This window comes from Lissotriton helveticus, chromosome 10, assembly GCF_964261635.1.
Source record: "Lissotriton helveticus chromosome 10, aLisHel1.1, whole genome shotgun sequence".
Lineage (NCBI taxonomy): Eukaryota > Metazoa > Chordata > Amphibia > Caudata > Salamandridae > Lissotriton > Lissotriton helveticus.
In genome coordinates this window covers 1102514017-1102529793 of record NC_136071.1, presented here as the reverse complement: position 1 = coordinate 1102529793, position 15777 = coordinate 1102514017, and the positions used below count along the sequence as shown (strand labels likewise).

The 15777-nt window shown below is 45.8% G+C and overlaps 1 protein-coding gene across 2 annotated transcripts in view; it reads right to left on the bottom strand.

Moving 5' to 3' along the window:
• The window catches only part of UBA5 (ubiquitin like modifier activating enzyme 5), a 76088-nt gene extending 60517 nt beyond the window's left edge, over nt 1–15571 (bottom strand). For both annotated transcript variants that reach the window (XM_078663852.1, XM_078663853.1), the window contains exon 1: nt 15263–15571. In XM_078663852.1, the coding sequence (XP_078519978.1) occupies nt 15263–15444 (182 nt within the window). In that variant the 5' untranslated portion in view covers nt 15445–15571. The remainder of the gene's footprint in view (nt 1–15262) is intronic.
• Nucleotides 15572–15777: the final 206 nt, after the last annotated feature.

Below are 15777 nucleotides of genomic sequence, written 5' to 3'. Positions count from 1 at the left end.
CCTCCCATTGACCGCCCTCAGGTCAAATTCCATATTGAGGGCGTTGATCTGCAACGCCACTTGTAACCACCTTTTAATGGGGGGCAGAGCCAGGGCCGGAATCCCCTTTCTCGAATCCTCCTCTTCTATGCCTAGCATGTCATCAAGGCATAGGGGCTCGAACGTACAATTTAGATCACTCGCCACCAAAATGCACGATTTTTTTGGCCGCTGCCTAAGGAGATCTTCCAAAAGAGCAATGGTGGGTGATTGTACGCCTCCCCTAGTACCTCTAGCATAGATGTTGAAGATGTCTAGGAGCAGACATCCCCATGAATCCTTTAACTTCATAGTGAACAAGCTGTAACCCAAGAGACTGTCCAAGTTCTTTTCCAATGAGAGGGCACATTGAGACCCGATCCCACTGCCCAAGTCGGGGACTCCCCTCCTCCCCACTTCCAGGATAATAATTTCAAAAATCTTTAACTATTGCGATCGCAACGCCATCCTCCAAGCAGCCAGAGCCACAGGAGAGATACACCCAACCACCCAAATTAGATTCTTTCCGGACTTCACTTTACAGGTGCAGAGACAACACAGGAGCTTCGAAGAGGCAAAGAGAGAACTCCGCGAGAGAGCCGTTAAGGATATGATGCTCTTCCAAGCCAAAATCATAACAGACGGTAAGACTTGGCACTTTATTAGTCCGGATGAGGTAAGGGAATGGCTGGAGCAGCGATATCCTGCAAGCCGAACCCAAGCAAGAGGATCAAGGCAAGAACAACACGACCCAGACCAAGAACAAAATAATAGAGAACAAATGCACCTCCCTGGGACAGCAGGGGGTGAGAGGGGAGGAAAGGGATTTTAATGCTGCAGTGGGTGCAGCAAGCTGAACAGTTGGGGAATCTAATATGAGGTGCCACGAAATGGGGCGAGCAGCTGGGCTATCACATTAAAAGTAGCCCACATTGGAAAGACATGAGATGCTCATAATTTGATAAAGAGAGACTCTGAAAATTAGAAGTTGAAACAAGGGTTTTATATATAAACGGACTCAGTGGTACGTGCCTACAGTTGAGACACCCCTTACTGTGTGTTGATATAATTTAGTGTTTGGGCGACAGGTGCTATGCGGGTTGACGTGTTGTGTATGTGCAACCTATTTAGCAGGGTAGCAGGAAGGAGGGTAATTGTTTTTGGATAGGGATGAACAATTGTAGAGGTTATATAGTTCAGGTTAGTGCTCAGAAGAAGAATCAGTGAAGCTACAATACTAGTCAGGTCAACAGTCCACTAACTTACAACCCACCCTGAGGCGGGAAGGGAGAAGCAAAAAGGCTCTACTTATGGCATCCTTTGAAATCCTATGAGGATCTATAAACTATGGTCCTGGAATGCTATTAGCCTGAATGGCGGTCTATTGTTCCCTACAATAGGGCTGCAGTTTATTAAAAAACATACAACTGACATAGTCCCGATTCAGGAGACCCAGCTCCTTGGCAACCAGTGTAGGGCACTGAACAGATATCGATACACTCTACTTGCACATGCAGGCTACACCTCAGGGTCCATGGGGGGTTGGAATATTATGCAAGACATCATTTCTATACACCCGAACAAAGCAATGATCTGACCCGTTGAGTAGATATGTGGCAATATGCAGCCAATGGGAGGGTAGGACCCTAAATCTATGCTCAGTATATGCCCCCGTCCTGGCCCTACAAGCAGCTACTATTGACTCGTTGGGTTCCTTATTGTTGTCCCTCCCAGAGGGCTGAATAATAACGAAACGAAGCCGAATGGAGACCTTTAATCTGGAGTGGGGGGGACTAGCAATGCCGGACATCAAAATGTACTATTGGACCACGCAGTTAGTATGTGTTAATGACTGGGCCTTTGGCGACAGGGCAGAACCGACCTATCGGGTCAATAAGGAGATTATGGGATCTAGAGGGTACCCGTCCCTCCTCTACAACAAAGGAAGGATTAAAGATCTCCTAACATATACACAAACAGTAGTAGGGGCATGAAGCTCGGCCACTAGACACCTGGGATGGGAGGGGAAGCTGACAGTGGTGATCCCACTCTGGTACAGCAAACCGCTTCACATGGTGGGCACACTACAAAATTTCAATAAATGGAAACTACTGGGTTTAGAAAGATTGGGGCATGTATGGAAAGACCAGGCTTAAATTGCGTTCGTAGTTTTGTAAAAAGAGTATGAACTGGGACAAGAAGAATGGTTGAGCTCTCTCCAGTTGGGACACGCCCTTAAGAATTACGTTCACGAAGGGACAACCCTACCGACAAGCATCCCCGTTAGAAGACACGACTATTGACAGACCCACTGACTACCAAAGCCTGTGTCCAACATAACATTTTTGAAATTGTTACCATGGTGTAAACCCAAATGTCCTTGGTAGAAATGCATTGTAATTAGATTTACAGAGTGGCTAATTTCACATTTGCGTCGTTCCTTCACAACACCGGTGTCTTTGTTTTATGATTTGTCGATATTAAGCCCAAGTCTGATCTCTTCAAGTAATGCTACCTTGACATTGAATGCGCACACATTATATAATTTAGGTCTACTCTAAAGTGGTTAAACAGTTTCGTCTCCCAGGACAGGAAGAGGCAGTTAAGAAGGAATACAAAAGATAATACCTTCTGACAAATCTTGTATTAAATTTGGTCCAGTAGATTTATTTTACACCTGTTCTATAGTGATATAGTTTAGAATACCAATGTTGCTTTTACTGCCATTAAATGGGATAAAGCGTGTATGCCTCCACCATTCCTAGAACCGCCTGGGTCCACAAAGTCGGTCTACAACTTCCCAGAATCTTATGAGTCTGTCTGCCACCTATGTATGAGGCCAGTGAATAGCTCGTCCAATATACTAAACTGTTTCCACCAAATCTGCAGTCTAGCAGAGGTGGTGGAAGTGGTTGAGGAACCAAGCTAATAACCATTTCCATCTCCATTCTGTACCACACCAATATGGCATTGTTAAATATTATTGTGTTTAAGCGTGCAATGTTTATTGTAGAATTTGAAGGGTTCCACCTGTGTTAGTCTGCTGCTCCCACTGGGAGAAACCCTAGAATCCTCTTTTGTAATTGGGATTAGAGTATTTACAACATTTCAGGCACTGGTTCCAGCGCAACTTAAGTGCATTCCAAGAGATTCTCATGTGTGTTGAAATGTTTTCTTGTAACTTGTAACTTGTAACTGGTGTCCTTTTTTGGATCCTTATGTAAAGCGCTCTGATACCTCCGGGTCTAGCCAGCGCTATATAAAACTCAAATAAATAAAAATAAAATAAATCTCAAGGATATACAAGAAAATCCTTAGTAATTCACCGGATCCTCTAAAGGCACTGAGGGTTTGCTGGGAAAATGACCTAGGACAGTTAGATGATGAAGAATGGACAGAAGCTATACAGGGACCGCGGGAAGTAGTACTTTGTGCCTGGTTCTGACTCATTCGACTAAAGATCCTGCACAGGGTATACTACTCCCTAACCACATTACATCATATAGGATTGCCAGTGCAACAGATGGTGTGGGCAGGAGGGATGCTTCTTCCATTTGCTGTGGGACTGCCCAGTGCTGCAAACATACTGGCAAGATATTGAGAAAATAATGGCGGCGGTGGTAGGGACTGAGGTTCCAGTTAACCCAAAATGGTCCCTATTGCTGATATCGAATGAACAGACTTGGCCCACATACACAAAACTATGGCTAAAACTAGCCACATAAATCGATAAAAGTAACATTGCTAAACATTCGGGGGCGGACGCCCCTCCTGAAGTGGCAAACTAGATCACGGACCTTGACTGGTGTCAGCAAGCAGCAGATACGATTTACCTAAGCAAAGGGTGCCCGAAGAAGTGGGAAAAAGTCTTGGGACACTGGTGAACATATCAAAGCCAGTAGTAGGTAGGCGCAGAAGGGAAGAGTAAGTGGGGGACCCATGAACGAAGCTTCAATGTATATGCCTACTAGGAAACACCAAGGTGAAAAGTATGCAACTTGTAAATGTGATTCAACAAATATGTAACTGCAATGTTGAATACAGAGCATGTTAATAAAAAGAATGTTTAAAAAAAAGAACATTAAGTGTAAAAAAAATACATGATTGACTGAAAAACAAAATCAACTCAGTAGTGAAAAAAAGAGAAAACTTGTAATCAAGACTTCCCTCTTTGCGCCCTAGATGTAGAAATACCACCCACTGACATCCACCATAAGACCGTCACCATCAGTTTTGCAAGTTATTAGGGCATAGAGAAATCTATTATGCTACCAGTGTCTGGACTTCTACTTTTGGTGAAACTGAGTTCATGGCCCACAGTCACTTTCTAGTACCGACTAAATTACAGATAGAGGAATATGGTCTCATGCTAATGCACAACGCTCTTACTTAATGACTGAGTGGGTATGTTCTTCTGCCAGATTTGGGGATCCAGATTTTAACACCACGGTTCAGATCTACTGCGAATGTCGGACACAGGCAGGTTTAATGAAAATGCACTTCTTGCCTGCTGAAAGTCACAGCAACCCTCACTTTTAATGACTGTAGGGGTCCGACCTGCAGCAAGTTGCTGAGGAACCCAGTTTTAAAACCTGTAGCATTTTAGCTTATTGCAGCAGACCCTGTCCAAGGATTAAGAAGGGTCATTTGAGGAGGTGGAGTCCCTGTGCGATTGGGGCTACAAGGAGCACATCAAACTACTGGCTTTGGGATCTATGACGTGGAAGGTCAAAGAAGGAGTCAACATTCCTATGTAAGCCTCCACGGGTTAACTTCCTTTTTAATCTATTCTATTTCTACTCCTACCCCAACCATTAACTCTGCTCTCGCCTCTAGACATAGGCCTTTGAACTATTATAATAGCAGACAAAATGTATTAACTCCTATCCTTGACTACTCTTAATTCAACCACTCTAAATGCTGGATCCAACCAGAAAAATGTTTTAAGTGAGTCTATTGGATACTTTAGCTTTTGTTTGCTCCAGGAAGCAAAGCAGAGTCTTTGCCCGCCTTGTTCATTTGAGGTCTTGGGCCTGCAGGCACATTGCACGGACAAATTAACCTTCCCCATCCTACTTCAAGGCTAGTCGTTATGACTCAGGCTAGCCTTGCTGGTTCCTGGTTGCTTGATCGCCTTTTACCGACCCTTCATATTGCAGTGATTTGCCCCACAATCTGCCTTTCCCAGCATTAAAGGTACTCTGAAACCCTACCAGTAAGTCATACTACATTAAGGCTGGTTGAAATGTCTCGAACTAGCCTCGCTGAATCCTAGGGAATTGGTCCCAGCTTGCTGACCCTTCCCATTGTGAAGATGTTACCATAATATGCCTTTATTGAGGAGTGTGTTGAGCCCTACCAGACCGGAAAAATTAATTAATCTACTACCACATTAAGGATGGTTGCACTGTCTTGTGCTAGCTTTGCTGATAATGGAGTGCTTCGTCCCGCCCAGCTGACAACTTGTATTGCAGAGATAAGACCTGCAATCTGCCTTTTTTCAGCATTAGACGATACAAGTAGAGGACCTCTGGGAACACCTCTACCACATTATGGTTATTTGCAATCTTTGCTAGCCTTGCTTTATCCTAGCAATTGGCCCTGTCCTGCTGATCGTTCCCAATCTATCTTTATTGATAACAGAAGATAACAGTAAGCTGAGCCCTGCCAACCAGGAACAATCTAACTGCCACCCTACCACTTTAAGGCTGAGCACCATGTCTGATCAAGAGATAGGAAGTGCTGGACTTTAAGTATTCAACCTCAAAGTCAACATACTCCATCACTACAGCAACAACAATAAACATGCATTTAGAGATCCAGGAATGGTATCAAGAGCTAAGAGGTGGTGGACTCCAACCTTTACAGGTATTCCTTTTCTACAGATACCATCTTGAAATGTATCCAGGCAGCTGATGAGCCAGAGTGAGGTCCATTTGTGCAGAGGGGCTGCTGCAGTGTACGCCAGTCCATTTGGGTAACGGCTGTGATACCCATATCGTAAGAGAGACTTGAAGGCAACCATCATTGCAAATATGCTGCTACACTTTAAAACATACATTTTGCATCTCAAATAACCAAGCAGCCATAGAACCAGGATTGACACCATGAGTGAGGAGATCTGGTACTCAAACCTTTACAGCTATATCAAAAATGTCCACTGCAGCTGATGTGCCAGGATAAGGACTGTGGGTGTAGACACACAGGTGCTACTACAGTGCATGCCAATCCTTATGTGTAATAGCTATAATCAGTAATTGAAGTGGGATGTTAAAGCTTTGTGTTTGTGTGCCTGCTTTTGTGCGTGGGGAATTCTTTTTGGCGCATGACCTAAGAAGCGCTACTAGGAATCCTTTTCAAGAGCAGTGACCTATATAATTCAAGTGAACCAGAATCCTGAAAGTAAACTGCGGTACTAAAAGCCTGCCTCCTCACCTTATCAGTATTTGGGTGCATCCAAGTCTGTTTCTATCAGTACATCTAAAGCTATCTCTCTGTGAATGCATACACCTAAAACAAGACAGGCTTGTTGGCTTTCCCAATACTTGTTAGCACTCATTTTTATTCGATATCTGATGAGCAACAATAATTATGTGTTGTTAATAATAATTGGAATGAAAAATGTTTCAAATCTCTAAATGAAACAATTAATTAAACATTGCAGAGGTCTGCAAACGGAGTGTTTCGTTATGCCTCCCTCAATCACGTTCTTCTCTTCACATCACTTTCCACTGCAGCCTCTCCTTTGTTGGTCAAACCCTTTTTCTACCCACATCTGTTTCTGAAGTTCCTTTATCTGCATACCCCACACTTCAGCTCCGTTATTTTCATCAATGTCTTTATTTTCTCCTTTTTCATGTACTTCCTTTGGTCTTCGGCACTTTATCCTTTCTCTGTCTCACACCATGCCCCCTTTGAACAATGCATTTTCTTTTCCTTTGATGCGGTCAGTATTTTGACAAACATCAAACATTCCCATACTTACATAGTGAATAATTACATAAATACAGTTAGCACCTATCGAAGCAACCAGGTTACGGAAATACCAAAGACTAAATGGGTATGCAGTCTGAACACCTTTATGCTCCTGTGAAAAGCTCTTTGAGAAATTCACACTGCCTTCATCCTCAACCTCAGAACTCCCATTTGTGCTCTGTCATGAACACCCACCCATTGAACTGACAGTGACCTACAGGTGTCCACTTCATCTTCGTAGGCCACCCCAAATCTTCCACATATAAGAATTTTAAAACCTCGAAAACATTTTCCCAGTTACCAAGCCCTACTAGAGCTGGAACTTTTAATCTCATGGTTCTAGGGTGTAAGGACCTTTGTTTCTTGGTCCTGTATTTGCTCTACATCTTGGCTAAAGGTATAAGACTCGTACGCTGTATAATAGCATACATTGTATTGTCCTGCGCACCTTGTTGACAGTAAATAATGCATATAACAATGAATGCCATTGAAAGGTGGTACCACCATAAATGTTTTACTAGTAAATGGTGTAGTCTTTTGACACCGATTTTTCCTTTAATGATTGTGGAGACATTCTGACAAAACCAACAGGCCTGACCTTTATTAAATCCACTATGTTGTGTAAGGCATATAGTGGGGGGATATTATTCTTGTATGGTTTAGTGCAGATGCGTAGACCAGGATGGTTAACCTGTGGCCTGGGGAACCCTGCGGTTCAGTGACACCTACTCGGGGGAGGGAGGCGGGAGGGAGGGAGGGGCGTGACTGGCTGGAAAATTAAATATTATCAACAGATTAATAAAGTATATGTATGTGCAACCAACACCTATAGATAGGGGTGCAACCAACACCTATAGATGAAGCCCACAGGCAAGGAGCCATTAAAAAAAGGAAGCTTGGTCCCGAATTAGCTTGCGGGATAAAGTCAAAGGTCCCTAAAAAAGATTTACAACAACCCGTCAGAAAGGGGGATATGGGTAAAAGGAGGGGCCCCCAAGCTTCTAAATCACGGTTGGTGGCAGAGGAAGTTCACCCGCCGTCGCCCTCAAATAGCCTGTTAACTCTCTACAGTACCACAGGGTGGGTGAGGAATCAGGAGGGTGTAGGGACCTAAGTTCATTGATGGAGTCCCTGATAGATCTCTTAGAAGCCAGATTAACCAGGATCGAGGACAGAATTAGCAACATTGAAGAATCTATAGGGGTTGCGCACGGCAATCTGAGGGAGGATACAGTACGTCACGGGAAGTCTGAAGATAGGCTGGGTAAAATCGAGGGGTTACTGAGAGAGTTACTTGGCTGTGTCAAGGCTGACAAAGCGCAGCAGGGGAATAGAGGTTTGGGTGGAACTTTTGGCCCCTCGGGGGCCCCTGCAGTGGGGGGGGGGGGACAGTAATTAATGCTAATAATAATCCATTTTTACCACTCGACTCAGGTACCCCACTAACCCTTTCTGTTAATACCACAAGCTTACCCTTGGACGGTGGTAATATTCTTCCTGCATCAAACCCCTCCATTGTACCGCCTCCTATTATTCCCCAAGATCCACCCCCTAACCAAAATAGGGGGAAGGCATCTGACTTGGCACAGTTGGGCCAAGCACAGCGAGGGAAAGATGGAAGCGGAAGTAGGAAAGCAGCACACCTCCCCCCGGGGGCGGCCCCTTATGTAGTCGTCCTCAGTGGTGTACCAGAACTTGAGGAAGCTGCGAGGGAAAATCCAGTTTCTTTAAAGAATAAGGTAATCAGTTGGCTTAATAGATATAGACCACTACCTACAGGGATGCACAACGAAATTATCCTTGCAAGGAGAGTTCCCTGGGTGGGCGAGACAACAAAAAGGGGCACCGGGGACTGTGTGTTGGTAAATTTCAGAGACCCAAGGACAGTAAGTTTTATCTGCAATTGGGCAGGGCCATCACCCATGACGTCTATTCAAGCGTTACCCCTGAGGACCTTCTATCCTGACAAACAAGAGCGGTTTGAGGAAGGGGGCAATGAGGGCTGGTCATGGGTTCCCCCAAGAAGACAATATCGTGCAGTTAGGTCGGGCCCCACGGGGGAGCTTTTGGGAGGGGAGGCTGGAATCATCTTACCCCAGTTCCCCCTACTTTCAATTCACCCATCCCAACCGGTTCGGCTGTTTGGATGCAGTGGATTGACAGTTGATGGATTGCAGCGCTGGGGTAATGCCAACACACAATAGGGAATCATCCGACGATAATAGGAGCATTACATCACTTCCTCCTGTGGAGTATCAGGTTGACTCTGTTCAGGAACGAGGTATAACTACACCGAGAGTGGGCCAATCCATACTTGGAGAAAGTAGTGACCTTGGGGGTCTAGAACAACTACAGGGGCAGGATAAAAGACCCGAGGATAGCAAAGTAATAGTGCACCAAAACAGGAGTACCACACCGAACCGGGAGGTGGTCCCAGGTTTGGTGTCTATTCTTTCGTGGAATGTAGCCGGCCTGTCAAACAAACGGGACTCCCCTGAATGGGAGACATTCATAGAGTCTTTTGACATTTGCCTTTTGCAGGAAACCTGGGCACGGGGAAGTAATTCCCGACCAGGCTATGCAACATTCTCAGTACCAGCCAAATGGGGGGGGGGGGGGGAGGGGGGGAAGGGACGCCCGTCAGGTGGGTTACTGATATGGGTCGCTACCCATTTAGGGTGTAGGGCTAGGGCACTGCAAACGAATTCTGAGGATTTCCAGTGTGTCGTATTAGACTGGGTGTCTGGCCAATCATTATCCCTGGTTAATGTGTATTCACGACCAGTGGGGTTATCAAGGACCTCGGGCACAATAGAGGAGCTGGCGGTGTTTCTAGATTCCTCCTCCCACTGTTCGTCCTATCTAGTGGGAGGGGATTTCAATAATCAGTTTGAGCCGTTGCCGACCTTCCTGGAGGGCGCCACAATTGATGAGGATGATGCCTGGGGAATTCCACCCCCGGCAGGCCCTGTAGCAAAGGCATGGTCCCCTCTGGCTGTGCAGATTACTTCCTTTACTTTGGCCAATTCACTGAGAGCCTGCAACGGGCACATAAAAGGGGACATACCACCAAGGCCTACTTATAACAAACCTGGGCAAGAGTCACGAATAGATTATATGTTGGTGGAATCCAGGGATTGGGCAAAAGTTAAGGATTTTCAGGTACTCCCCAGAACGGACAGCGACCACAATGCGCTGGCGCTGAGGTTTGAAGTGCAGGGGGTAGTACCCGGGGAACAGGAGTGTACTGCGAACTTAGCCCCAGAACTAATAGCAGCCAGTAACAGGCGGCGAATTAGATGGCCCAAAATAGTGGGGAATCATGATGATATTCAGAGACTGTACACCATACTGGTTCCAAGTTTAGAACAAGTGGAAAAATTACTACCCGGTTTACCGTCCCCGGTTGGACACAGAGCATTGGCGGGTATCCATCAGGAGCTGGTCATGAACTTAGCTGAAGTCTTGAACCCTGTAGCGAAAACTAGGAACCCAAGGGGGATGCGCGCTTCATGGTTCAACGCTGAGTGTAAGAGAGCTAAGGCAGAACTCTTAAATGTACAGAAATGTATATAGCGCAAATCACCGAGCGGTTTCTAAGCGCTTGCTTAGGGAACCCGTCCTGGTATTCCCCTGTGAGATAACCCCGGCAGGGTATCCGCATGGTGAAAGCCAGGCATCCCGCCGTGAGGGGCCGTTGTGGAGATTAAGCAAGCTATTGCCCAGAGTCGCAGAGTGTGAACCCGTGAATCGAGTAGGCACCGGAGCGAGAATTGTCGAGTCCATGGACATTTTAGCACTCAAGACCCCGCCGAGCCGGGAATTGAACCCTGGTCCCGGGCTGACCTCTGCTTCCAGGTCTGCCTCCTCTAACCAGTGAGCCACACTTAAAGTCCCTCAAAGAGCGGGAAAGTCCTAGTAAGATCAGGATTAGGCGAGTAATATACAAAAATCTTATTCATAACGCCAAAATTGAATGGGACTTTGAGAACTGGTCAGATATGAGGAGCGCTCTTCAATGGAGGGACGCTCGCAAATTCTGGCAAATTGTCCAACATGGGTCAGCTGAACCTACCAAAGCGGTCGAAGCTAATATTGCATCGTCCGTTTGGGAAGAACACTTTGCCTCTCTGTATAGAGCGGCCGACGTGGACCCTATGGAAATCATGGAAGATCCTGAGGGTACAGATCCTGCCCTGGGTGCAGCCCCTATGGGTATGTTTACATTGGGAGAGGTTAGCGTAGCAATCCTGGGTCTGGCAGCTGAAAAGGCCCCGGGGCTGGACAAACTTCCCGGGGACCTGTTCAAGCACGAGGTTGACATCTGGGCACCATATCTCCAGGTGTTCTTTAACGCCATCCTTGAGGGTATGTCACTCCCCGCCACATGGCTGGGGGCAGAGATAGTCCCAATATTCAAGAAAGGGTGTCCTCTGCTCCCAGTCAATTATAGGCCGATTAGTCTCCTGGATGTAACACAGAAACTGTTTTCCCGTCTGGTCCTCGACCGTTTACTAGAATGGGTTGAAGATAATGAAATACTGAGCCCGTTCCAAGCCGGGTTTAGAAGTGGGGTCTCTACAATTGATCAGGTGTTTCGTTTGGCACTCATTTACTGGAAAACGGTACAGTTGGAGGGTGGCAGCCTCTATACTGTATTCGTGGACCTGAGAGCTGCTTTTGATCTTGTCCCGCGCAGCAACTTGTGGAGGGTCTTAGGTAAAATGGGGGTCCCGCCAAGTCTTTTGAAGGTGATAATTCGTCTTCATACTGACAATTACGCCCGGGTCAGGTGTGGCAGGATCGGGGGCCTTTCTGGTAAATTCCCCGTTGGCAGGGGGGGTAAGACAGGGTTGTGTGCTTGCACCGACCCTGTTTTGCCTCTATGTCAACGGGGTCATTGACCACCTCAACAGGGTTGTAGACAGTGATGCACCAAGGCTCGCTGGCAGCAGGGTGTCGGCGATTATGTTCGCAGACGACACCCTGCTGCTTTCCAAATCCCCAATGGGGATACAGCGTGTCCTCAACGGGTTTGTGGATTTTTGCAGTGAACATGGGCTGGAAATTAACACCGGAAAGACCAAGTATATGGTCTTTAATCCAACTCCCAAATCCCGTTTTGTACCGTCCATTGGCCCGGATAAACTCGATAGGGTTCGTACCTTTGAATATCTGGGGGTCACCTTGAATGAAAACTTAGCCTGGGGCCACCAACAAGAAAAAGCGCACCTCAAATTAGTGCAGTTTGTAGGTGGGATCTCAAAGATGATAGAAAAGAACAAGTCATCGATGAGACCTGTTGGCCCATCCTTAGAGATTTACAAGATCCAGGCAAAAGGTGCAGCAATGTACGGTAGCGAACTGTGGGGACATCTACCCTGTAATGATCTGTCAAAGGTGGAGAATAAGTTGATCAGGAGGCTTTTGTTACTCCCCCCTAGCACACCGTTAACCCCATTGAGGCTAGACCTTGGCTTGAGACCAATAGATGAAGAACTATCTCGGAGACCACTGATGTTCTGGCGCAGGATTTGGGCAACCCCAGAATTAGTTAGTTATAGGGAGGCCTTGCAAGAGATCCTTTCCCTGCCTAAAGCAGGTAAAATTCCCTGGCTCAAGTTTGTTAAATTGGGGTTGGAGAGCCTTGGCTTACATACTGTATGGTCTAACCCTCTGGTCACCTGTCCAATGCTGCCCAAGAAGCAATTGGCAAATCTATTATGACCATAAATTAGCGACACTAGTGCAAAATAAAAACATTGGGTCCTGCACTGAGTCTTTTTTGCTCTTTAAAGACTGCTACTGTTTCGAACCAGTCCTAGACATTATTTATCCGCCTCCTATAAGGAAGCTTTATGTGCAGTGGAGGCACGGGACACTGCCGACTCGTGCCCTCACAAGCAAGTGGCGTAAGCCCACGGAGAGTAGCTGTCCTGGGTGTGGAGTGGATAGAGAGACAGATATGCACATCCTCTTCTTCTGCCCAGCGTACAGTGGGGCTAGAAAGAAATGGATAGTCCCACTGTGCAAAAACTTAGGCTTCTCTGAGTGCCTGGTGGCTTACAGGGTATTTAAAACCGACCTTGCTGAAAACATCGTGTTTGCTGTGGCAAAATACCTGGGCACTGTCTGGCATAGGAGGCGCTATTGTTTGAATGCAGCCCTCCGAAACTAGGAAGTAATCTATTAAGAATGTGGTCAACTTGAGCATCTGATTGAATTAGTTTTATATTTTTTAACTGTGGGAGTTTTAATATTGTAACACCATTTTTAACATTGTATGACTGTACTGTTTTTGTATCTTTTATGATGAACAATCATCGAAATAAAGATTATGAAATGAAAATATGTAAATAAAGAAGCAAAATGAAAAACTCGAAAATTTTAGATGTTATGTCAATATGTGAAGGGATTTGCAATTGGAAGCTAAAATTTAAGTTGATGTCCTCAGATTGGATTTGTGGGAGTAGTGCAAATGCATCAAACAGAATAATATTTCATAATTTGTGTATTTGTTTGACAAATGCTTATTTATGTATTTTTGTGTATTGGTTTGTGGTTCAAATAATTGACATTGTTTCAGTGTGTTAAGAGCTATATAAAGATTGGAGGAAGTGTGTAGCTCACCTTCTGTCAAACTGTCTATTTCATTTGAGTCAGTCCATATTGCAGCTGTTCAAACATCTAATGAAATCAGGTCTTCTGTTTTTTCCAAACAGTCTGTTGCACCACACCGGCATAGCAGTATTATAGTTTGTATAGTTTCTAGCCAGGTTGCCAGCCTTCATTTCTCTTCTACATCCTTCCTATTCCACCAATTCACATTCCTGCACTTTTGGTAGACTTTTACTCATTTGACAGTATCAAAATCGGTGGCTAGTTGCGGTCTTAAATCAAATGGCGACAAGACAGAGCTGATGATCCTGGGGAACAATCCCTTTCCTAGGCCAGTGATTAGTTGGCCGAGCTGAATGGGTAATCCTCCTGTCTCCAACTTCCCTATAAGGAATTTGGGAATGTGGATGGACAGAGCACTAATGATGGGCGTATAAGCAAAACAACTTGCTGGCACATGTTTTGGACTGCTCAGTATGATCCAGAAGATTTTGGAGTCTATCCTGGATCATCTAAGAAGAATTGCGATTCAATTCTTGGTGGTTTCCTGCCTGGATTATGGTAACTCCCTCTATTTTGGATCTCCAAAATATGTTACAAAAAGGACTGCAGGTTGTGCAGAATGCGGCAAAATCCTATGCCATGAATCGGTGAAGGAGTCTTTAAAACTGCTTCATCTGCTGTCTGTTGATGGAAGGATTATGTTTAAATATCTCTGCCTTGCATAAAAAGCAATAAATAGCAAGGGTCCACCTAAAATCAGGAGGTCTTATGCCCCCTTCTGTACCTACCTGCCAGATGTTTAAAATCAACACATAAACTCCTCCTCAGAACTTCACTAATTAAGAGAGCGAGATGGGGTGCAGATCCTTTGCACATCTGGTCCCTAAGTTATGGAATTCTTTGCCTCTTGGGTTGAGACTACTGGAAAAGGAACCCAAATTCAGGAAATAGCTCAAGGCGTGGTTGTTCCCCCAATAGCCCAGTAACTGGTCTAGTTGCCCCCTTTTATCACCACTCTTATTCAGCGCCGGGAAGCCCTTGGGCAGCCATGGGCTTAACAAAACTTAAACATCTCTGCATACTGTATTTCACTGTCTGCATTACTGGGCATTCTATTATTACTCCCCTCCTTAATTTTGGGGCACTAGCACACACCATCTAAGCGCCTATGTGGCGAACCAGATTAGTCCTCATTATTATTATAATGAGAAATCTTTCACATACCCTCAGCCCACCAGGCACTGCGTTCCAAGAAGATGATAACTGCTCCTTAGTAGGCATCACATACATGACACCACTTCTCACACAGAAAATACGTTTCCCATGTTCATGCGTGATGCTCCAGTCCAGATTTTTCCTTTCATTTCTGGGACTTGTAGTTCTGTTTCACAATCAAATAAACAAGACTACAAGTTCTATTATTCAAACAAAAACCCTGAACTGGAGCAGCGCATAACGCACGACCTGGCAGCGGTGATCTCCTATACGCTCAAAACAAAAACACCACCCTCCCAACCACATATCCTACAGGGTGTAGGTTGCTACCCATGTCGGAATGCGCTTCAGAGCCCCATATAAGGGTAGTACGCGCTATACAAATGCCACAATGCAAGGCTGCTGCTGCTACATATGGTAGCATCAGGGATACCTGTAAGGGTTGGAGTCCACCACCTCCGCGCTCATGGTCTCAATCCTGGCTCTCTGGTTCATGGTGGCCCCGCCGTGTGTCACGGTCTGCGCCTCCTGCTGATGGGCTCTCACCCTGCTCAGCTCCTCCTCCAGCTCCCGAATCTTGGACTGCAGCTTCTCCACCAGGCTGGCAGATGCCATCTTGCCAGTCTCCAGATACACACACCTCTCAATGGCGATGCTGCCTCAGAGACACGTCTGTACTCAGAGGGAGGAGGACCGAGTCCTGCCCAGTGCACACCACACACCTCTCAGCTGATGAGCGATTACTTCCGGTTAGAGGAATTACCCTTAGCGCGGCGACGCCCGGCACGTGACGGCATGACGTAATACCACGAACGTTTTGTGTACAGCACAGCATCACCTTTACCAGTATTTCATGTTCTGTAGTTTGTAGCGTTCTTTATGCTCGTCTTGTGCTGCTGGCAATAAAGCATACCCTCTTCACGGGCAGATAATAAGATTGCTTTCTAG